The sequence below is a fragment of the Lutjanus erythropterus genome, chromosome 1 (assembly GCF_056507025.1).
Source record: "Lutjanus erythropterus isolate fLutEry1 chromosome 1, fLutEry1.hap2, whole genome shotgun sequence".
Taxonomy (NCBI): domain Eukaryota; kingdom Metazoa; phylum Chordata; class Actinopteri; order Lutjaniformes; family Lutjanidae; genus Lutjanus; species Lutjanus erythropterus.
In genome coordinates this window covers 31,726,371-31,749,729 of record NC_139317.1, presented here as the reverse complement: position 1 = coordinate 31,749,729, position 23,359 = coordinate 31,726,371, and the positions used below count along the sequence as shown (strand labels likewise).

The 23,359-nt window shown below is 39.7% G+C and overlaps 1 protein-coding gene across 2 annotated transcripts; it reads left to right on the top strand.

The window, feature by feature from the left end:
- Positions 1-7,706: 7,706 nt before the first annotated feature.
- Positions 7,707-21,647, top strand: alpk3b (alpha-kinase 3b). 2 transcript variants are annotated; one of them, XM_084719872.1, is made up of 14 exons: positions 7,707-7,938; positions 8,159-8,383; positions 10,483-10,604; positions 10,978-11,095; positions 11,462-12,728; positions 14,369-16,418; positions 16,885-17,032; positions 17,185-17,312; positions 17,423-17,458; positions 17,550-17,824; positions 18,032-18,120; positions 19,219-19,436; positions 20,546-20,594; positions 20,721-21,647. In XM_084719872.1, the coding sequence occupies exons 2-14, from the start codon at positions 8,259-8,261 to the stop codon at positions 21,034-21,036; spliced, it is 4,941 nt and encodes a 1,646-aa protein (XP_084575998.1). In that variant the 5' UTR covers positions 7,707-7,938; positions 8,159-8,258; the 3' UTR covers positions 21,037-21,647. The 2 variants fall into 2 exon arrangements, with proteins under 2 accessions (XP_084575998.1, XP_084576004.1); XM_084719878.1 differs by lacking the exon at positions 7,707-7,938 and adding an exon at positions 10,174-10,215 and having other exon boundaries at positions 8,267-8,383.
- The last annotated feature ends 1,712 nt before the right edge of the window (positions 21,648-23,359 follow it).

The following is a 23,359-nucleotide window of genomic DNA, read 5'->3' as shown; positions in this document are numbered from 1 at the left end:
AGGTGACCTTATAGCAGGGGTGGGGTCACATGAGAAATTGATCAGCCTGCTGTGGGTCAGACAGATATCTGATATAAAGTTTTAATACTGGCTGAATGGAATAGAAGAAATCATCATCATCATCACCACATTGCAGCCGCTGGTTTCTGTTGGTCATCGCCACACCAAATTCATTCACAGTCAGTCCAGTGTCCCTAGTCAGAAGTGTTTGATACATGTATATAAGCTACTAGCTGGCTAACACAGTAATGCATTTCTACTGTTTGTCAGCACCTCTGAATTGCCATGTAATGTTGGCTAGTTATTTTAGTTGGCAGGGTCCAAAACTTAAAGTTTTATATTATGCAATGCATGATGGATACAGGTTGCAGTGATAGCAGCAGCAACAGTACAATAACAATGGAAACAACATGGGTGTATGGCACTGAGTAAGTAAAGTTACAGTTAAATATAAACAACACAGTTTATTATCATTATCATTGACCACTGCACTGATGCTTTCAGAATAAAGGCCTGATAACAGTTTAATGGTTAGCAAAATTATATCAACTGTCTCTAGATTTAGACTTAAAGTGCAATATTCCTAAATACTCATGATGGCCTTCTGGAACCTTTGAGCCATATTTTGCCCAGGTCTGTCTGTAAGCATCATAGAGCAGGGAAGCTGCTACATTGGTGGTATTTTACAGCACTCGCTTTTACCATTAGAGGTCACTGTAATTCCACCTGAATAAAAATCTGTCACATTGGTGTTCATTTATCCTCTATATATTTTTTTTAATTTATTAAATAGATGAAGTTAATTGAGGATGCTCTAGCAACATGTTTAGGGCTTTGAGCTCCCAGATGGATAGATTTGCAATATTTCTGAAAACATTTGTAGATTTGTTAATAAACCCCCCAAATTGTATGGAATTTTTCACACACATAGCAGCTGTGGTCAACACTGGGCAGCAGACCATTTTATATTACTATCAAAAAATTATATCAAAAACTGGTAAATGCACTGAAATCAAATATATAACTTTGCAGGGTTTCATATTCAGTATCTTTGTTCTAATATCTGTCACAAAAGTTAACGTTCCATTTTATGCCAGTAAATGCAAACAAAACGTCATTTATCTGCTTGAGAAGTAAATTTTTCAGCATCTTCATTCCTTAAATGTTAAATTAAAAATGGAAACAGGCCAAATTTATCCCAGTCAATCACAATGGTTGTCAGCTTCTGTCTGATGTAGAGTGCGTTGCACTATTAACCACGGCCCATTAAGTCAGTATAGGAAAACACTGCATGTTTGCAGTCTGTGGATGTGATTGGCTGAAGGCAGTGTGAGCAGTGCAGTGCTACGTAAAGCACAGTGTGTGTGTGTGTGTGTGTGTGTGAGAGTGTGTGGGGCACACAGCTGTCCTTGGAGGTCAAGTCTTCTCCTGTTTCTGCTTCCTTGGAGCTGACACTGGTGTGAATATCCAGAAGATGATGTCACAACCTCAGCAGTGGGCCAGACGTCCGTACAAAGCCAAGCTCAGTTTCCACAGAGACCTGTCAAACATCAAAACAATCTGCTGTCCAACTGTGCCTGCGTGTTGGGAGGTGTTTGGGAGTACACTTGGCACCGGGCCACCCTGCCAATAAACTCTCACGACAGACCCTCACAAATCTTGATTATAGATTTTATATTTTCTAAGATGTTAAGAGAGACGCTGATCTAAAAATATCAATATTCTGTAGTTTTTTGGTCCTATGAACACGGTAATCTAGCCCCAGCCCCCAAAAGACTTGTTAATACTTGATTAAAATCCCAATAATAACTGCCTTTACCCCTGTTTGTCCACTGGCGTGCCCCTCTCCTCATCTCTCCGTGTCGACACCTCGCCACTCAAACCATCTTGGATCTGGGTGCTGTAATATCCCAGTTGGATTAGAACAGCGTGTTCTCCATGCAGCTGGTGTTTCACGCAGCTTTAATAGTGATTTATCTCAGGAGCTTGTTTGCTCCACAGGCAGCTACATCAAACACTTATTTCTCAATTTAACCTTTATTTTTTACAAATCTGTGGCTGTGATAATAATATGGCAAGGGTTCTTCAAAGATCATTAGGAACATCATTTGTGTGAAATGTTTTTCATTAACTGACATTAAAAATAATATGAATGCACTCAACCACTTGATTATTCAACAGAACCAAACAAGAGGAGACTCTTAATATTGGCCAGGAGTCATTCTTTTGAAGCAGGAGCTGGCTTCATTAGTTTAAGGTGGATCAGTCCAAGTTTCATAAAAACCTTTTCAGAAGAGTACCACACAGCAAAGTGCGATGAAATCTTTGCTGGGGTCGACAGTCATCTATCAATGTGGCAAATGTCTAAATTCAACTAATGTAGTGGCCCAAGTTCATATGCCACATTTATAGACAATATTTCACATTAGTTGGGTTATAGATCAACAAATATGTCTCCCTGAGATGTTGGTTTCCCATTAGAGACCACAGCTCTTTTTCCTGTAAAAGACAACATTGAAAGTCTTTTTAAGTAAGTTATATCCAACACTGACTTTTTAAGCTTTCTGTGCAAAACAGAAAAGGGCACAGGCTGACTCCAGAGCTTTGCACAATTGTCGAAAAAAGTCTTAAAAACTTCATATAATATACACAAGGTGTCAATGTTTCTTCTCAAAAGATGTTACTGGCCTTTCAAATGGTCACAGTCACATCTGTAACAGCTGTACTACTAGCTAGAAAGGGCAAACTCTGGAGTATGAAGGAGTGGGTGTCAAAAATTCAAAAGTGAAAGTTTTTCAACCAACTATTTGAAGACGTTGTCAGTAACATTTTTCTCAGCTGGAAGCCAAAAAACTGGACTGGATGCAAATCCTGCATTTAACCCACTCATCGACCACGTCTCCCTGATCATGAAAATGTCTTTGTTGCTCTTTGTGTTACATCCTGGTGCATACATACAGTACATACAGTCGACCCTATAGGCAATAGGTCTACGTCAGGGGTATGAGGCCACCCCTTTTTAAGTCAGTGCCCCACTTAGGCCATGTCAGTCAAAAAAGTCTGGATACCTCCCTGGCCTAAGTACTTATACATGCACATTAGGCTACAGTAAGAAGTGCAATTTCTTTATTTTACATTAAGAACTTCTCCCAGTGTGATGTGCCTCTTATTGGCAGTTCACAGCCTGTATAGATTGTATTTCTGACATTTTATATGAAACATTTAATGTGTTGACCACACGTCTTTGTGTTGTGTGTTGACCACATTTCACCTGCCAGTGACACATAACTTTGGAGAAATTCCTTCATGTTCAATATTGTCTCTCTTTCAACCTACAAATGAATATATGATCAAAATGATTAAACATATTTGTGTTATGTGACATGTTGATGCTGTAACCACCTTTTAGCTGGTTGAAAAGACATTAAGACAGAATATCAACTAGTTTTAAACTAGACATCAACACTGACATCCTGATTGGTCCTCATGCTTCAGTACAGCCATATATAATAGCGACTCTGTCATTTGGACTACTTTCCTGGTGAGAAATTACAGACAGACAGACGTACAGACAGTACCTGCTCATGACAAAAATGTTGTGATTGTTTAATTGCACAGAAAACACTGCATGGACATTCATTTTGGCTGACACTGACAGTGAGTCAAGGGCATAATGGTTTGCTGGAGGCTGAAGGCAGGTGTTCTCCAATTACCAGTTACACTAAAACTAAACACAAAAAGAAGAATATTGGTGAGACGAATTTCTGCAAAGACAAAGAATACCTAACAATACCTTGACTTTGATACTGGTTCCTAAGCAATATTTTTTATACCAATTTTATAAAATCAATGTCAAAGGAAATGAGTTTATACATTATGCTACAATTACACATTTCAAAGGAGAAGTAATTGATGAAATATCTATACAGTATTGAACTATATGAAAAATAATATAAATAGCTGTCAAACGAACATTAATAAAAAATAAATTAACAACAAAATGCAGCTCCTATGTTTACATGTATGTGTTTACAGGGCAGCTTGACTGGACCAATATGACTGCGACGTTGACCTACAATTCAAAGGCCAATACAGCGTCTACTTATATATGTCTATGATGCCAACTGCCAGAAACACTTTTTGCCTTGGCTCCAGGTTATGCATCCCCATAGTCATGAGGAGAGAACATGATGGGGCTTTCATCCTGGTGGACGATAGCAAACAGACTCCACGACAAACTAACAGGTTAGCTGCACTGGCCAGCTAACAAGTGGCACAAATTTCACTTAGTTATCTGTGTAGACAAGTAGCTGGTGGTGAAAAAATAAATTAACAGTGATCCCCATGTTATGCTTCAACAGCATGTAACATTAGATAGCCAGTCACCAGCAGATTTTGGTATAAGCTGCATTCTTATTTGCTCACTGAAGTTGATTAGATTTACTCCTCAGGTATTGAAATTTGGTACCGAATGAAAAGGCATTTTTCAATACTGAATCAAAGCAATACAGCTGGTGTCGTAAAAGTATCGTAATTTGGTACCCAGCCCTACAAATGAGATTATAACTGGACAAAGAGCAAGGGACAAGAGGAAGTCGTGAGTGAAAGGTTCATGAGCACACACTGAAAGGTCACTATTTATTGGATGGCTATGGAGCTGGTAAATAAATGCCACAGTGAAACTGAAGAGCTGACAGTTTTCCAACCTGCTTCATACCTTTTGGTCTATCCTTATCCACCAGCGCGCGCACACACACACACACACACACACACACACACACACACAGAAATTTGCACACAACCTGAACAACAACAGTCCTGTGGACTGTCCATTACCACTCTGGTTATAATGACTGATTATGACAATTTACATTTGCCCCGCGGTGACCTCCATCTATTCCTGATAGTGCACAATTATGTTTGCAAAAGACAGATAATGGTATCAACAAAGCCAGAGGTAGTGATCTCAGTGAGCATCATCTGAACCCCCCCTCTATAAATCTGCCAGACTAAAGCCACAACAGGATTTGGAGAAGCGCTATACATAGCAAAGCATGAGGCAACGGGCATGCAATGTTGATATCATGCCCCCACCAGACACCATCTGAATTCAGATTTGGAGATGGGTTGTTAAATCAATGACGTGATTCTTTGTTTTGGGGAAAGTGGGAATAATATATATATTTTGGGGGAGTTTTTCCTTACTCTTTTGAGGGTTTACAGGACAGGGGGTGTTGAACGGATTGAAAAACTCCCTGAGGCAAATTTTGATTTGGGGCTATAGAAATAAAATTTAACTTGACTTGACTTGAATATGACGTGGATAACAAAATTAGATGAAATAAAACTTAATGGAAAAGTTACATGTGGTGTCTGTCGAAATAGTCTTTTTTTTCCACTGGTGCTATTTTCTCTTCCAGAGTTTTATATCTGTGTGGTACATTTTTCTGTATCTTCATATATGTGGTTCAGTGTTAGGAAACCCCTCTCCAACCATCAGCAGTTGAGTAACATATTTAAAGGGGATACACTGTCAGACAGAGTCACTTGACAGAGTCTCCGGGCCTCTGTAGTGTCTCCACACTCTGTCGTGCTTTGATCTGTCTGTACACACCCTGTCCAGAATATCCAGACCATGCTGAGGCAACTGTGCTTTCCAGCCCCCTCACAGAGGACTGTCAACCAGTCACACACGATGCTCTGCAGCCCTCACGTGTCTGTCACTACAGCCTATGGGGCATGCTATATGGGAATCGCTTATGGAGTCCATTCAGAAATGCCTCAGTCTGTGCCCCTTTTTAAGACAAACACTGAGGCATTTCTATCATTTTTTAAATAAAAATATTTGCACATTGTGAGTTTGATAGTTTCATATTGTGAAAAGAAATTCTTCAGTTAATCCCGGTTGTTAAGGTTGAGTCAGTGCATCACCTCCCTGGCAATAAAAGTGGAAAGTGTGGGAGTTACAGATGACCATGATGGATGGATGGAACAAGAAAATAGCTGATCAGAAGGCACATAGCATCTGTAATAAGATGAGTGGTAACCTGAGAGTATTTTGGATTGATACCTTTGAAGTAGATTCAGGGCGAGCACACTCAGGAAGCTATAAATCACAGTGGTACTTGTGCCAGACAGTTGGGGTAAGAGATTTCAAAAGAAGATGTGGAGGGTGTGCAGTTTGTTTACCAGGCAGAAAATAAGTACAAGGTGAAAGTCAAACATTCTTACAGGTGATAGTTTTAGGATAGTTTTAACTCTCAGGTTAATTTAATTTTAATTAGGATTTGTCAAGTCAAATTAAGATTATCTGTATAGCGCTTATCAATTATGTCTGGGCAGTTTTCATATAGGGCAGGTTTTCAATCTTTGAATAAATAATAAGTCATAGAAATAAACTTTTACTCATGTTGGAGTGTGGATGATAAATTAGGGAGTCTTGCAGCCTCAGCAAGATGCTATTTTGTGGTCTGCTGGTATGTCAGCAGATACATCTGTATTGCTTGCCAGGGTGAACAAATTGTGATTAAGGTGAGTATTTTCTTTTAGTATCCACCTGCTGGAGTAGCTTCTCTTATTATTTTAGTCTACCATGATAAGTTTTTTGTTTACATGAGTTGGCTACTGTCTGTCTGAGTCATTTCTACAGATGTGGAGATCATAGAAATACTCCAAGTTAGTGGGGAGGCCCTGAGACACTCGTGAATTAAGCATTCTGATGCCATTTCAGTGTATAGATTTTTAGAAAGACACAATTCATTAGCGAAAAGTTAAAAAAAAAGAAATTTGTGGTAAGTCCCTCAGCTATAATATTATTCATCCTTTAGTTCCCACCAAGAAAAAGCACTGAGGCGACTGTGGTGATGAAAAACTTTCAGCAGGCAGAAACCGCAAGCAGATTCAGACTTTTTAAAAATGATGGTCAATGTAACATTTATATGGATCATGTTTAGTTTTGTAAAGTACAAAAAAACTACTTAGTTAGTGCTGATCACTGTTTCATGTGCGAGTGTGAGAAAGACTGTGTGTATGTGCATACTTGTGTAACGATAAGAGCTCTCTGGCAGTCAGTGGGATCTGCCTATATAAGGTTGTTCTATTCCTACTGCTTTTCCTTGGGGGTCCAAAGCAATTGTCACTCACCGGACAATGCATGCCACAGAGCTTGGCAGGTTTCACTGTGTTACTGTATGTTAAATAATATTTTAAAACTTTATCTTTCTAAAAACAAGAAAACACAAAATCGGAAAAGGGTGGCCATTTGTGCTGTTTCCGTCAAATTTTGCTTATAACTCTGTGTCAGCAAGTCCTTTGGCAAAGACGGATCATTATAACTCCACACTTTTATGCTTGGAAACTAACATCATGTGACTGGATGACTGGAACAATGAGCTGCTCATATTAAGAGCTCATACTGGAGTTCAACATGAATGCGTCATTCTCCTGATTGACAGGCTCATATGATTCTTTACTACAGTCAGACCTCTAAAGTTTGAAGAGAGGAGCAGCCAACTACTGACCACACAAGTGGTCCCTCTTGTCTCTGAGCGCATGTAATCCATTGGTAGCAGGCTGGAAAAAAACTCTTCGCCCTGTTTTTTAAATCCTCTTATCCTATTCGGGGAACTATCAAACCTGGGATAACCTTGTATCTGACTTGGAATTATTGTGGGGTTTTTTTTTCTTTTTCTTCCTCTTTTCTTGTTTCTGTACAGACTTTTTACTACATGGCTTTAAATTTTTTGGTGTTGGCATATTTTTTTTTATAAAATGGTCCAAAGGCAAGTTTTGGAAAGTGTGATGTGTTCTTGTGCCTATTTGCAGGCCAACTATAAATAGTCCAGCAGCCTACGCATGCTCATGTTTGATTGGAAATCGCAGTGCCTTAAGTCAGAGCTGTGGGGTATCTGTCAAAGGAAGGAAAGAAACCTTTGAACGGTGAGTTAACTGTGTAAAATGGACTGCTGGATGTTGTTTATGTGAGTAATGAACAGGACAGAGCTGTTTTTTAAAGAACATCTACTACTGATGTTTGTGTTTTTAATGTTGAACAATAGAAAAACTTATAACACAAGTTTATGTAATATAACTTTTATTGTTCTGTCTGTGGTCAAGTTATCAGCATACTCATGTTTTCACTCTTTTCACTCTCTTTTAGCTGTAATTAATCTCTCTGGAAAGACAAAAACTGCAATACAAACTTTTTTCTCTCCTGGAAAGCTTTTTTTTTCTTCTGAGTTTTCTTCTACCTGAAGAAAATGGGTTCACGAAGGTTGACACGTTCCTCTTCTAGCAATGGAAGATCCAACAATGGAAATGATATTGGTGGGAATAGCCGGCCTGGTGGCTGCAGCTACATCTCTAATGTGAGGCCAGAAAACAGGTACGGATTCAACACTGACACATATGATATACTACCTGTTCAAACACCTCTGTAAGGACCTTGCTAGCCCACCGTGTGCTCTATAAATTTTCCTAACCTGGGGTGTAAGTGTGTGGCGTGTTATTTCTTTGTTTGTTGCCATGGCCACCAGAGTTTAAATAAACTCCTGATTAAGAACAGCATCTCAGTTATGCGGCATGGGCCCCATTTCACATCAAGCAATAGGCTGACAACAGCTTCAGCGTGGAAAGATTTCTTCATTGAACTGGTGCCTCAGTTCATAGGAATAGACTACGAAGAGTATAATAATATATCTTAGAAATATATTGTTTTCTTCTAGACAGTGGTACAGGACAGCCTTTACAGTAACATTACCAAAGTAACTTTGGATTTTCTATTTGCTTTTTATTTTTTTTAATAGGGGATGAGGATGATATGTAACAGCTAGACTTTTTGATTCTTTATCACCCTTTTTAGGCCCTCATGGTATATGGTGGCTATGGTAGGCCTAACTGTACTAACAAACTATGGTGCAAGCTGATTGATAACCCTGAGTATCACCTAAGTTACGTTGTAAACCTGACGTTTCTTGCTATGTATTATTCCACTTTACACTGTGTTTTTAATGCAGTTCAAAAAATGTGGACATATCTGAAGGACATACTTTACCTGGGGACAGGCCACCAAAAAAAGGCACTGTCCCCAGACAGTGGGTGCCTCTGGTCACCCTACCTTAACAAGACTATTGCTCATGTGATTCACTCAAGTAATGTGCATGCAATCACTGCAAAATTATATGTGATGCTAATCATGTGGCAATGGAAATGGGAATTGTTTCCAGCATGAGTTGAGACAAATATTATGATTAAAAACTATAAGAAAAAAAAAGAAATGAGAAACAAAAAAATGTTAATCTTAATTTCCTGCAAAACTGAAACATTTTTCACTTAAAAATTCATTTGTCAGAGTGAAATTACAGTAGAATCTTTACTGTATTTGCAGTAGATCACTGAATACCAGCCTGATGAATAGCTGTACGTAGTGCATGCTGCAAGACACATATGCACAGTAAATCATTTAAGTGTGACTGTTTTTAGTACTAAGGTCTTGTTTATCATGAGTAATATGCAGTGAAGTGTAACAGTACCCTTTAACTGTGCACTGAACCAACACTGACATAGATGTCAACACCAGACATGGATCAACTGCTGCACGTAATATACACATGTATCACAATGATACACTGCAATATACATGCAAGCCCTCATCAATTTTCTTATTCTGTGGTATGTGTGTGAAGTTTCTTCCTTATTTCCGCATGCTATAATGGTTCAATATTCTTGAATCATTATAATTATGGTGATGTGTTTCATTTTTCTAATTAATGTCATATGGACTAATTAGAGCTTTTGAAGTCAACTCAAGTTATGTCAATTTAATTTATTTAGTGGCATAACAGAAGTTATCTCAGGGCATTCTTCATATTGAGGACGTCTAGGCCGTACTTAGTCGAGGTTTGTGTTATTGATGTGAATAAATTCAGACTTGAGAGCTTACAGTATGTTATGTTTTTTTTTTTCTAGTAATGTTCAATAACAGGCTAGCTCCACCCAGGCACTGTTTGCCCAAATTTGGATTTCACATAATCTGCCAAGCTGGTGGCAAGCGGGCTCAAAACATTCATTTACATCCTTTTTATGGGTGGTGTCATAGTTATTCATGTTTTTCTATGGTCCTTACAGAAATTTTGAGTTTTAATCAGTAATTTTCTGTGTCTTTCGCTGCATTAGCTTCCATCATCAGCATTTTAATGTGAAGAATGTCACCTAGAGGTAATGGGAGCAGGGTCTGTTTTTATTTCAAATTCTATGTCCACTCAATATTAGAATCATAGAAAAATTGGTCAATAGGCTTAATCAATTTAAAAGTAAAAATGATCTTTCACAAACTATTAAAGGCTATAATTTTTAATCCAAACAACAATATAAATCATTGCAGTATGGGAACTGCTCATCTACACTAAATAACAATCCAGTGTATTTGGAATTATGTTTAATTATAAAAAGAAATTGACTGACCAGCTCCTTTTCCTCACACAGGAGCACACTCTGCAGTATGATGGCACAGTTAACTGAGGAAACGCAGCCCTGCTTTGAAACAACCCTCAAGTCAAAAGCTGTGTCTGAGACCTGCAATGTGAAGTTCTCTTGTGTGGTTACAGGTAAACACTGCTTCCCATGTTACACTGTATAGTAATATTTTACATGGCTTTACATTAGATATTTGTAACTTATTGGAAATATATTACAGGAACATACAATAACACAGTGTACTTGATGTCTAAGCAGCATGATTATAAGAATGTAATAACTTAAAGAAAGTGAATTAATAAAAATAATGTACTGTTTCTATAAAAAGGCTAAATATTTTCCAATGCATCTTGATGAGAAAGCTTAATGCACAGAATTTTCTGTAGCTACAGAACATTGCAATGACACAAGTGTAAGCTAAACTGCTGCCTTTTAAGTCGATACAGAATTTGTTTGCCCTGATGTCCAGAACTTGTTTGTTTGTTTGTTTGTTTGTTTTTTCAGGACACCCTGCTCCTCAAATTATTTGGTATAAGGACGATGTACAGTTAGACAGATACTGTGGACTGCCTAAATATGAGATATTCCGTAATGGACAAAGCCATTCCCTGCATATTTACAAGTAAGTATATACAAGTAATCACTGATATGTTTGATCTGACTGCACTTGTTCTCTGAAGACATTACATACTACCCTGTTAAAGAAATTGAAATAACTTTACAGCAAAGGGCACTCTGATGAAGGCAACAAAACCGTAGTGCTTTATTTTAATCTTACAATAGTTAGCACTTTTCCGTACCATCAAAAACATGTATGCAAGTGAAAGCTTCAGTCAGTACCCCTGACCAGGGTGTGGGTTTAGATCTGCTACACAGCAGCTGCCCACCGCTCCTAATACTAGGATGGGTAAAATACGGAGACAGAATCTGGCTCTATAAAAGTACTTTGTAGGATAATTAAGTTGACCTTTATAAACCATCTTTGCAGTTGCACTGTGGAGGATGCAGCTATATACCAGGCGTCAGCAACCAACACTAAAGGGATTGTGTCCTGCTCCGGGGTTCTAGAAGTGGGCGAAATGAACGAATTCAAGATCCACCAGCGGTACTTTGCCAAGCTCAAACAAAAGGCTGAAAACAAACGCAGGGAAGCAGAAGGTAAAGAAAACCAGGAGCCGCTAAGAACCATCAGTCCAGACCGCACGCAGAGGAAACGCCGCTCCACCATGGAGGCCTTTCTCAGCATGCCGAGTTCCACGGAGGATGAGGGAAGTGAGGAGAGCCATCGTGCTGTAGCTGTAGAGACTGAAGCCAGGTTGCAGGAGGCAACTGTGGAAAAGGTGGAAGAAAAGCCTGTTCCCATCACTAACGGAGCAGTGCCTACTGTAACTAATGGACAGGCCATCACTGAAAATGGCGGCAAGGGTGGAACATACATATATGACTCTGTCCAGAAGACTTTCATTGCACACCAACCCAAAAATCCCTTTGTCAAAAAGAAGATTAAAATTTCCAACAGTGCAAAAATTGCTAAATCAGACACAGCAGGAGAACGGGCATCTGAGGAGAAGAGGGCAAAAGATGAGACCTCAGCCTCCGTAACCTTTGCTTGTACACAACCAGTACAGTCAGAGGTGAGTTCAGAAGAGGTTATGGAAGTAGAGAACATTGTTAGTTCATCAGTTGTGGATTCAGACTCCAGAAATGTGACAGAACATCAGAAACCAGAAACAGAAGAAGTACTGCTTGTTGAAGGGCCTTTCAAGGATGAAAACCAAAGTGTTGAGGTAGCTGTGCCTTCACAGACAGAACAGCTCAGTGCCTCAGTACCCCTTGCTGCTCTTACTAGTCCTACTGTGTCAGGAACTGAAGGAAAACAAGCTACAAAGCATGAGAAGAGTGATGGACGTAAAGATACAGAAGAAAATTTGGAAATTCAGACCCAAAGTCCTCACATCACCCCAACAAAACTCCAGTCAAGTGCTGCAGCAGCACCACAACACCCCCTCAACATAGAGGAGGAGGACATTCCTAAAACAGAAGAAGTTACAGTCATGGATTTTGACGAGAAGTCAAATACTTCCAATGGTGCATCTTTAGCACCCAGAGATATCGAGTCAGTGAACGCACCGTGTGAAAGCAGGACTGCTTTAACTCAGCCTACGTGTGAACAGGCTGGAGATCAGGTGTCTGAGAAGGAAACAAGCGCCTGCCAAAAAAATGTGTCTGTGTCTCAGCCAGAGCTGCAGAGTGAGGTGAGTGAGCCTTCTCGCATGAGCTCATGAGTGCTTTGTGCTGCCAACACAGGCCTCATCAGTAACACAAGCAACCTGGAGCTATTTATAGCTTTTACAAGTATGCCCCGCTGTGTGACAAGAATTAAATGACGCACATGTTGATAGACGCAACAGGTATACTAATGCAGTGCAGTTGATAGTGTAAGTTCAAAGGTCAGAGATGTGGTCATCACCACATTTCTTATGATATGGCATTATACACTCTGTAGTAACAGTATATGGATGAAGCAGATTTCCAGCAAAGCACAAAGACTGGAAAAAGAGGGAAACAGCTCAAGTCAGTCTTGCCATTGTTCAGGTGTTTCTTTTTGTTTCACGTCTTTCTGCTAGGCTAAGCTAACAGCTGCTGATTAGTTCAGATGAGTATGCTGTAGCAGACAAAAAAACAAAACAAATTTAATTTCAGTCGAACTTTAACAGACAGAAACAAAGGTTGTGATTATTTTCTCACCTAACTCATAATTCTGCAAATATTCCACTAATTCTTTTAAAAGTAGAAGTGAATGGAGTGTGTTGAGGCGGTGACCTGAATGATGATATAACATGACTTGCATATTACTAACTAATTACATTAGATTACATCATAATATAAATTTGAATTAAGAAATATTTGGCTTATTTTCAAATAAGACAGTACTTTTGGTGTTTGGATTGTTGTCCATTGCTTATGCAATCATTCTGACTCCAGCTGCATGACTGAATACTGACGGCACTGAGAGCTGAGACCAAACACTGCACAGCTGAAGCACCTCTTAAAATGATTCACATTCCTTTCTGTGCACACTTAAACATAAAATAGATACCTCACAAGTGAATATGCCTAACAATGTCAGAATTAGATAGAAGAGATGTATTTTTTGACATTGACTGTATACTGTATAGTTTTAATAAGTACTTTGAGGCCAGTTTTGCTGTTGCTTTTTGAAAGAAAATACAGGGAGAATAGAAGGAAAGAAAATGACCCTTTAGCTATATCAGAGTTAATTTCCTCCATGATGGAATAACATATGACACGGGGAGCCTCCCATTCCCATTTAGAGAGGGATTCAGCTTAATAACATTTGACGCTCAACAAACATACTTGTATGGCACATATGTATAGAACAAAGCAGTGCACACTTACATTTTACTCTAAAGTTTACCAGAAATATTCAACTGCCATGCAATTGTTTAGTGACTTAGCAAAAGGTAATATATAAAACAAGTGTTTGGATTTGGATTGAGATGTCAGCATGGGTTTTGGAAATACTTTCTCATTCAAAATGTAAAAAAAAAAAAAAAGATTTAAGAAGTATTCTAAGATTTGTTTACAAACCTCTCTCTGAACTACTGGTATGAATGCAAACGCTAGCAGGTATTTAAGCTTTTGCACCTTATCCAGCCATATGAAAGGTTTCTTGTTACATCTCTAACTATATATTTTCTCTGGTTCATAAATTTCTTTTTTGGTTGAAGGTCTTTCCATTTTGTTCTCTCTTTGTTGCTGGTTACGCTGTTGCTGTTTTTAAAATTGCATGTGTTTATCCATCTCCAGCATACCCAGGGATAAGTTAATAAGTATTTACAGCATGGAAACCTTACTTGTATTATGCCCCAAGGTTACACAGGCCCATACAAAGATGAACAGGAATGATGCACCTGTCAGCTGTGAGCTTCCACTCAACCAGGGTACGATGGAAGCACGACCACCACCACCACCACCACCACAAAAGACTCCATCAGAGAGAGAGACCACGACAGATGACATCCAGACCCCTTCTTTGCTCCATAGTCGTCCAGCAGCCATTGACAAAATGACACAGGACACCTGGGATCATTCCAGGGGATCAAATGAAAGCCATGCAGTCCTTTTTACAGACCTACAGAAGTCACCCCTCCAAAGCCCTGGTGGTGGGCAGAACACCCGAGGGTGTACTGTTTTGGCCAGTGGCCAGCAAAGCCAAACTGATACAGCAATAAAATTTGTTGAAGGGACAGAAATACAAGTTGGTGAGAAGGTAGATGGTTATGAGGTAGGTAAGTTATTGGTGCAGTCTGACAGTGTGGCCCCAAGTGAGAAGATAGTTGAGATGGAGACTGAGAATGCTGCTCTACATGTGATTGAACACACTGAAACAGGAAAAACCAAAGATGCAGCAGATAAACACACTGATGTTGTCATCGCGGATGCTTCTAATAAGGAAAATGAGAAGAATGGGAATACATTAAAAATGGCAGAGGAAAGTAGTTCAGAATTACAAAATCTGAAGTCAAATATATCCGCACCTGCTATCCCACCCCGAACAAAAACTCTAAAAAAGAAACAAAACTTACCCGAACACCAAATCAAAGACTTACCGGAAATTCAAAAACCTGTAACAAAAGTCATATCTATAGCTGAACTTTTGAGATCACAAATAAAGGCTATTGAGTCCACGCTAGAAAATTCAGCGACCACCATACCAGTCCTTGCAGACTTGGTGCAAGAACCAACTACAATTTCTACAGAAACACGTGAGGAGCTAAAAGATTGTGACAGCAAATATAAACCAGAAGTGAGGAAGTCAATGCTTGACAGGAAAACTGACACAAGTATTGATGATACTCCTCCCAAAAACATAAAGGAAACACTTATGGAGATTTATCATCAACTCAATAAGACTGATGAGGAACAAATTCAGACTCAAGGTGCACCTTCACCACCCATTCATGCTTCACAAAAACCTCTTGCAGTTCCACCTATCTCTGTTGTAGACACTGGTCCCACTAAAGAGAACGCAGGGCATCATGGCAGTGCCAAGAAATCTAATGAAGGTGTTATGGACATTTCCCAGGAAACAGGAGCATCAACTCTGGTTTCAACTCTGGTTTCTGGAATTGTCAGTCAAGAACCTGGGACTCCACTTACAGTGACACCCATAAAAGCTAGTGATCGGGAGTCAAATATTTCTGTTTTGGAGCATGCCAAAGATGAACCTGTTCAAGGCAAAAACATGGGATTTATACAGAAGTTGAGTTCAGAAATGAATCTCAACGGCAAAACTGAAAGGGTAGCTGTTGACCTATTAGATCAAGGCAGAATGGAAGAACAAAACACAAAAACCCGTTCTTTGCAGAACACACAAAAATGTATCACTAAAAGTGGACTAAGCACAGATACACAAGAGAATAATCTCCAACCAATTAAGCAGCATAGCTCTATGACTGAGGAGTTTTCAAGGACTGACTCCTTTGCCAGTCCAACTCCTGAGGCTAGTCCATCATTAAAGAAAAGAAATTGTGCTTCTCCCATTCCTTCTGCTACTGCACAAGAGCTGGCCTCTGGGGCCCGACGCAAAATCCTGATACCCAAGGCCAAACTTGAAGAGTCCCCAGAGGCCACATCACCAGTTGATAACCAAACACAGAAAAAGGAAATTTCAACACAGAGCAGCAAGCTTTCCACAAGCCCTATGACCCTCTCTACATCCCCAAGCCTGTCACGACGGTCACCTCTACTGCAACCCCCTGAGGAGGCAACCTCTCATGTAGAAAGGCATTCTCCACTCTTTAGCAGAAGGAAGATGGCACCCGAGACTCCAGCACCAAGCCAGCAGCCCACTGAGGAGATTCACACACCCAAAACTGAAGAGAAACCTGCAGAGAAGGAGAAGCATGACCCATTTAAAGGTAAAATTAACTTCAAAGATCCCCTCCACTCAAAAATGTGTTTTTCTCATCTTTATGTCACCTAAATTTCTCACTTTAACTGGACTGACTAGTGTAGAGCAGAGTTGTCAATACAGAGAAAGAGAGTTAGCATTAACCCACAAGCTAAAAAAGATAGTAACGACACTAACCATTCTGATACATTTACTAGTCGCTGATTTTAGTGCTCAACAGACTCCTCAGTTGAGTCTGGGTCTGACTGAATGTGGAAGAAATCGTAGATGTGGTTCCTACCCCTTATCAAAGCGCTTCTTATAGTGTGGTGGCTCAGTAAGGTCTTGGATTCAAATCATATCGATATATGTATATAATAGAACATTTTTACATATATTAAAATGTGCGTGGAGGGGAACTTACTGGTTGGCTTGATTGTTTGCTCGACTGTGTCTTTTCACCATGTTGTTTGTGTTGATCTTTTTTTCTCCAGCTCCTCAAGTTATTCGTAAGATCAGGAGTGAAACCTTCGCAGATGCCTCAGGACACTTAAAACTGTGGTGCCAGTTCTTCAATGTTCTTAGTGACTCTACAGTTAAATGGTACAAAAACGAAGAGCTGATTACCCAGATTAAAAGAAAGTAAGTATCCCAAGTAACCCTGAAGTAAATCTGCAATAATAATAGCTTTCCAGTTACTGCATGTAACATAATAGTCACTTATTTGGATTTGTATTCCTGCAAAAAATATCCCTGATGCATTTTGGGTCATTCCTTATTTGTTTGTTTCTCAGTGCAGGGGATGAAACTCAGGTCAATCTTGCCATTGTTCAGGCATCAAGCAAAGACTCTGGTGTTTACGGGTGCACAATCACAAATGAATATGGGACAGACTCAACAGACTGTCTTCTTAGTGCAGATAGTAAGTACTCTTTTACCTTATATCTGACATAAAATTAATGTTTTTACCTGTATCACTGGGCCACAACAAGTCTCACTCAAGTCTCTCACAAGTCTCTTATTGTGTTGCAGTTTTGGCTGGAATGTCCCTGTGTGAGGACCTTGGTGGTAAGATGAGAGTTTGCATGTTTAGATCACTGTTTTTCCTGTGTCTGACCCCAAATGTTTTCCTGACTGCCATTCATTCTTCTGTATGCAGTTGGAGAAGAAATTGAAATGACACCCATGATATTCAACAAGGGTGTGGCTGATTCTGGCGGCTGGGGAAACAAATTCTTTGGCCGTATAATGGTTCAGGAATCTCATATTGGGAATGGCTGCTCTCATAAAGCCTGGAGGGCAAAAGTCATCTATGGTCTGGAGCCTGTGTTTGAATCTGGAAACACATGTATCATTAAAGTACGCAACCCCATCGCCTATGGAGGTAAAGGAGAAAACTGCCTTTTAGAGAGGAATCTGGACATTGTCAAACAGGTTAGATTTCTTTAATTTATTCATGTCTTCTTAAATTTGAATATGTCATATGAACAAACTAACTAAATCCAGCATTAAAGTGAATCAGTCAGGTGTAATTCCTGCCACCCACGTAGGATTAATGTGCTATTTATCAAATGGAGACTGAATATACTGGTGTATGTTGAGCTTATCTCTACTGGCTATTCTCCAATGTTCTACTCACAGGAGTGTAAAATTCAGAACTTGGCTCGTGAATACTGCAAAATCTTCTCTGCAGAAGCAAGAGTGATTGAAAACTTCGGCCCCCCTCTTGAGTGAGTATGATCAGTTTACTCTTTACCAAAACTTAATATCCTCCTGAGTATTATTTACAACGTGTGAACCATTAACCTTTTCCACTCCAGCCCTCCCTACCATATACTTATTTTTGTCATTTTTAGTGGCTCTGTAAGGGGAGAAAGCAGGTCAACAGTATATGCCACATAGAAGTGGTATACATCAGCTACTTGGAGCATTATGATGGAAGTATATGATAGTGATCCCCATGCTCTAGTATGTCTCATAAAAAGTTTCAACATTTTGGAGATTGCTGCAAGAAGTGCATTTTTCAGTGATTGGATGGCGAGCACTTCGGTTCTGGAGATTGCTCAGAGATCCTCCCTATTGTCACCAAAGAAAACTATAAATTTTCTGATGTGTGACTGCTCTAGATCTCTAGTTTGTGGTTGTGGAGTTTCATGAAGGGCGGCACGGTGGTGCAGTGGTTAGCACTGCCTCCTCACTGCCTCCTCACAGCAAGAAGGTCCTGAGTTCAATCCCCCGGCTCGCTGGGCAGGGCCTTCCTGTGCGGAGTTTGCATGTTCTCCCCGTGTCTGCGTGGGTTCTCTCTGGGTTCTCCGGCTTCCTCCCACAGTCCAAAGACATGCATGCTAGGTTACTTGGTGACTCTAAATTGCCTGTAGGTGTGAATGTGAGTGTGAGTGGTTGTCTGTCTATGTGTCAGCCCTGCGATGAACTGGCGACTTGTCCAGGGTGTACCCCGCCTCTCACCCAATAGGCTCCAGCAGCCTGCGACCCTTACGGAATAAGCGGTTACAGAAAATGAATGAATGAATGAGTTTCATGAAGCTGTCAATATCCTAGAGGTCACAATAGGTCATTTTATACTGTGGGGTCAAGTTTCAAAAAAATGGTCTTACTACCTGAAACGGCTACTATGGGGACTAACATCATCACGCATGAATACAATTGAAATTTTTCACAGCAGAGCCAGTGGATGATACCAGTATCTTCACTCGCGTCTCTACCTTTAAACTGAGCCTATGACAGCCTCTGAAAGAGAGTAATGGCGGCCGGGGACATACAGTCCAGAGTTGAAGGTCATTCACATGATGACAATCTTTGTTACACAGGGTGATTCCAGTCTACTTGATGTACCGACCGGCAAACACGATCCCTTATGCCACTGTGGAGGCTGATCTGACAGGAGTTTATCAGAAATACTCTGTCCTGGATCATACAGGCAGAATAGACATGAGGACTGGTTCTGTGGTGGAGCAGAAGTGCTGTGCCCTGCAGCACTGGATCTTTCAGTGGACCAATGGCAATCTGCTACTCACTCGGTTAGAAGGTAGACTGACACTTCAATACAACAAACATTCACATCTACCAAGTTTGTGTTCAAATCAGTTGCATACTGTAGAAATTATAAACTCAAAATTGGTTGATGTATTACACCGCTATCATAATTAATAAATAAATGAAGTATATAAGAGCAAACTTTTTTTGTGCTGAGCAACTTAAACTTTTTTTTTCTCAATACTTATCTTAAAGTTTAAGACCAATATATATTTTAAACACCTCCAGGTCATTTACAGACAATTTGTTACACAGCACTTTAAAGGGAATGTTTGGATTTTTTGAAGTACAAGGAAACTATACAATGTACTGTTGTGGACAGGGTCAGCAGCAAAACATATTTTAGCCACCTAAACAAAGGTCCACCTAAAAACAATCAATATTGGTTTAAGTGTACATTATATTTAGGACATTTTCGCCACTTAATTTTCCATCAAAGGAGCCCGACAGACACCATTGTAAAATTAGCTGAATATTGCTCTCTCCAAAGCCACCAGACTCCCTTGACAATAACAGCAATGTTACCTTTGCTCATATAGTGCAGGAGCTGCCGGTCTGCCGCTGCCTCAATCAGTCAAGTAGTTTGTGTTATTGTGTGACTTTGGTGATTCTGAACTAACCTTTCAAAACACTGAAGTCACAAAATCGAACAAACAAACTAACTGATCAAGTCAGCTGTAGACCAGCAAATCCCATGTTGTGTGAGGTAAAGTTACTGTTTTTTCCAGTGTTGTCTGGTTGCTTTGGCAAGATATGTTGGGCTTATATAACGATGGTTTCCCCTAAGTCTTTCTGACAGCAAGGTCAAAGGTTTGGTGAAAGGTAAAATACATTTTGCTGATGACCCTGTCCACAGCTTCCTACACCAGTACTACTGCTGTTTCTTCAAACTGAGGGTGTGGATAAGCACCTTATACAACCAGACCAAATCTGTACCATCCTTTTAAGTATGTTTTGTTCCAGGAACTCAATTTGTATGTTAATTTTTTCTCTTGCCTCTTGCATATTTTAGTGCTGGAGTGAATTCCCATTGCATGTCTGTCACATTTGAATAATATTACCTGAACGATAGAAAAGTAATTGCGTGGTGTTATTTTGCAGGTGTTGACACTAAGATCACCAATGTTGGAATTTCAGTCAAATCAACAGGGTCAGTATATTTGTATTGTGTTGTTTCTCTAAATTATACAGTGAAAACCTAATTTTACAGGTAATTTACATTCATAACTTTTTGACTGTAACATTTGATTTTGTTGTGTGCTGTGTTTTGCTGCAGGCATCAAGGTCTACCTGTTGAAGGGAATCCCAAAGTTTTTGAGCAGTTTGTCTCCCAGCACCAGTGTAACTACTTCTGTGGTCTGCTCAGCCTGAGGTCACTAAAGGTCATGGACTCTTTATTAACGCCGACAAAGCCCAAGGGCTCCAAGAGCCCGTTACTTCAACGCAAAATGGCTGCCGGCTCCTCCAGCCCTCAGACCGGCCGGAAAGCTGGTAGCAGCCCCAGACTGCCCAGGAAAACTGAGCAAGAGGGCAGACAGACCCCCACTAAACAAAAAGCTGCTGATCCTCCCAAAGCTGTTAAAACAGAATAGAGTAATTATCACTCAATCAGACATTAAAGTGCACAGAATTTTTCAATGGATTACATCAAATGTTATGTCCTAAGCAGGAAATGGTTCACTGTTGGGTTTGTATCAGCAAAACAGCACAGGAGAAACTGGAAGACGGAAAGAAGGCTGATGATGCATCTCTTTTTATGAAGAGAGCTATAAACCCCTTCAGAGAGAAAGAGATTAATAAATAATATGACTTAACTATTTAATTTTAACAGCTAGCATTCCTTGCCATTATTGTGGATTGGTGCCCTCACATGTTAAGGTTTTATACATTCAGCAAATCTTAGGGTTGAACCTACAGTGTAGTGGGTAGAAGCTTTCCTGGGTTTGTATTCTATCAATCCATGCACCACTGAAGGTCCCAGATTGTGAATCTCAATCTCAGGATAATGTATTTGTACTAAATGAATGTGCGAGATGAAAAGTTTTGAACTGAAGTGGCATTATATGTAGACTGTGTAATTTTCAATGTAAAAACACAAACGTTTGTAGTCACACTTGTGAGAATATAGGGGAGTTATTGTGTCGATTAAAGTAAAACCATGACATGGATATACAGTAAGCCCCATGGTCATACAGCACATTTTTGACCGTTTTCCAGATATGTATCAAGCCAAATGTAGCTTCACATGACACTGTTGTACAGTGGCCAATGGTGCTGTGCTTTTATATTGTACCCTGTCATGTTTACCTGCTGTTCTACATTGCACTGCATTTTTAGAAACTGCACCTGTGAATGCAACTGGCTGTAAAATAAAAGATATCTTGTACGTTTGGCATTTGTGAAAGTGCATGACATGTGCTTTTTAGACTCAGAGTGACAGTTTAAATAGAAATTTGCATATTTATGGAGTGGGCTGAATCACTATAATGAAAGCCGCCCCACTCAGCCTATCTGACATCAGCAGTCACTCATTATCAATTATCAGAAAAGATAAGTAACCCGGTGTTATCTCAGTGACTCCAATTATCTGAGCGGACTCACATTTCTCTCTGTCATCATACTGACATGCACCGATTATTTATAGCACAAATTTCCACGAAAAGGCCATATTTGGGCTGGCTGTTAGAAAGAAAAACAATTTGTAAAGCAACACTTTGTTTTTGCTTATATATTTTCTACCTACATCACAATTTTACAAATATAGCCGATCCACTTTGCTGTAGTGTTCTTCATCACAGCAATATCCTATAGTATCCTATACTCCATTTGTCCAGTAATATCTAACTGGTCTATGAATGTACAACACATCTTTCCTGGAAGAAGGACAATTTAAAAAGTGTTGTTGGCAAGACAAAAGGCAAAAATAAATAAAAATAAAAACTGAAAACACAATTAGCTATAAGTGCACAAGTATGTCAAAGGGAAGAGTAAAGATTAAAGGAGTAATGTGTCGGATTTCATCTTCCAAGCATGTAGGAGTATGTACGATGGCCGCAAAACTTGCACAAAATGTGAAAGCCCATATTTAGAGCCAGCATGTGGTGTCTGTTCTGAGCATGGTGTTGCAACATGGCAGCCTTGGTGGAAGAGGACCTGTACCATCTGTAGATACAAACAGCTCATTCTAAAGTAGTGAAAAAAACACAACAATTCTCATTCTGAAGTGATTAGGTCAGTAGGAGTTACCCTCTGGGTATCATGAAGGTCTTTGCAAAATTTCATGGCAACCCATCTAATAGGTGTTGAGATACATCAGTGGTCAAAGTGCTTCGACTGACCAGCAAACCAACCTCTAGCTCTGCAAAAAAAATGACATTGCATTGCTCGCAGATCCACAAGAATTTGCTTTCATATAATTTGGCATGTAATGAATATCTAACATGAGAAAAGACATATATCATATTGTAGCTAGTGTAAACAACAAAAGAGTCCTTGTGTCAGCCATTGCATGTTTAATAGCACTACCACTCAGATGCCGTCGCTAATATTGGAGAATGAAGTGTTGCTCGCAACCAGCGTGTTTACAGGGTGAAAGGCTAACTTCATCATGATAATCATTTGTGATTCCCAGTCATTAGTGACTCATCGTTTATGTAAGTGGGGAGCTCACGCACAAGTGTGAACAGCACCGGGAAGCTAAATGTATGCTTAACAAAAAAGTTCACTTAGTGTCAGTTCTGATTTGGTCCAGTAGCATGCGAGGGTCAGACACTGTCAACAGAGGGAAGAGATGACAGACTTTGGTGGGAGGCAGCTGATGCTTCTTTTACACAGTCTATATTTCTTACACTCTACCATTTTGTTATAATCTGTGACACATCTACTGTTCAGGCAGCAGGACAGAAATAGAAGTAC

What these genes read in the sequence shown, in the direction of transcription:
- alpk3b (XM_084719872.1), top strand. Translation starts at nt 8,259, where the DNA reads ATGGGTTCACGAAGGTTGACACGTTCCTCTTCTAGCAATGGAAGATCC. An exon ending in GAAGCATGACCCATTTAAAG is followed by an intron (nt 16,419 to 16,884) that starts GTAAAATTAACT and finishes TTTTTTCTCCAG; the next exon opens with CTCCTCAAGTTATTCGTAAG. An exon ending in AACTTCGGCCCCCCTCTTGA is followed by an intron (nt 18,121 to 19,218) that starts GTGAGTATGATC and finishes TTTGTTACACAG; the next exon opens with GGTGATTCCAGTCTACTTGA.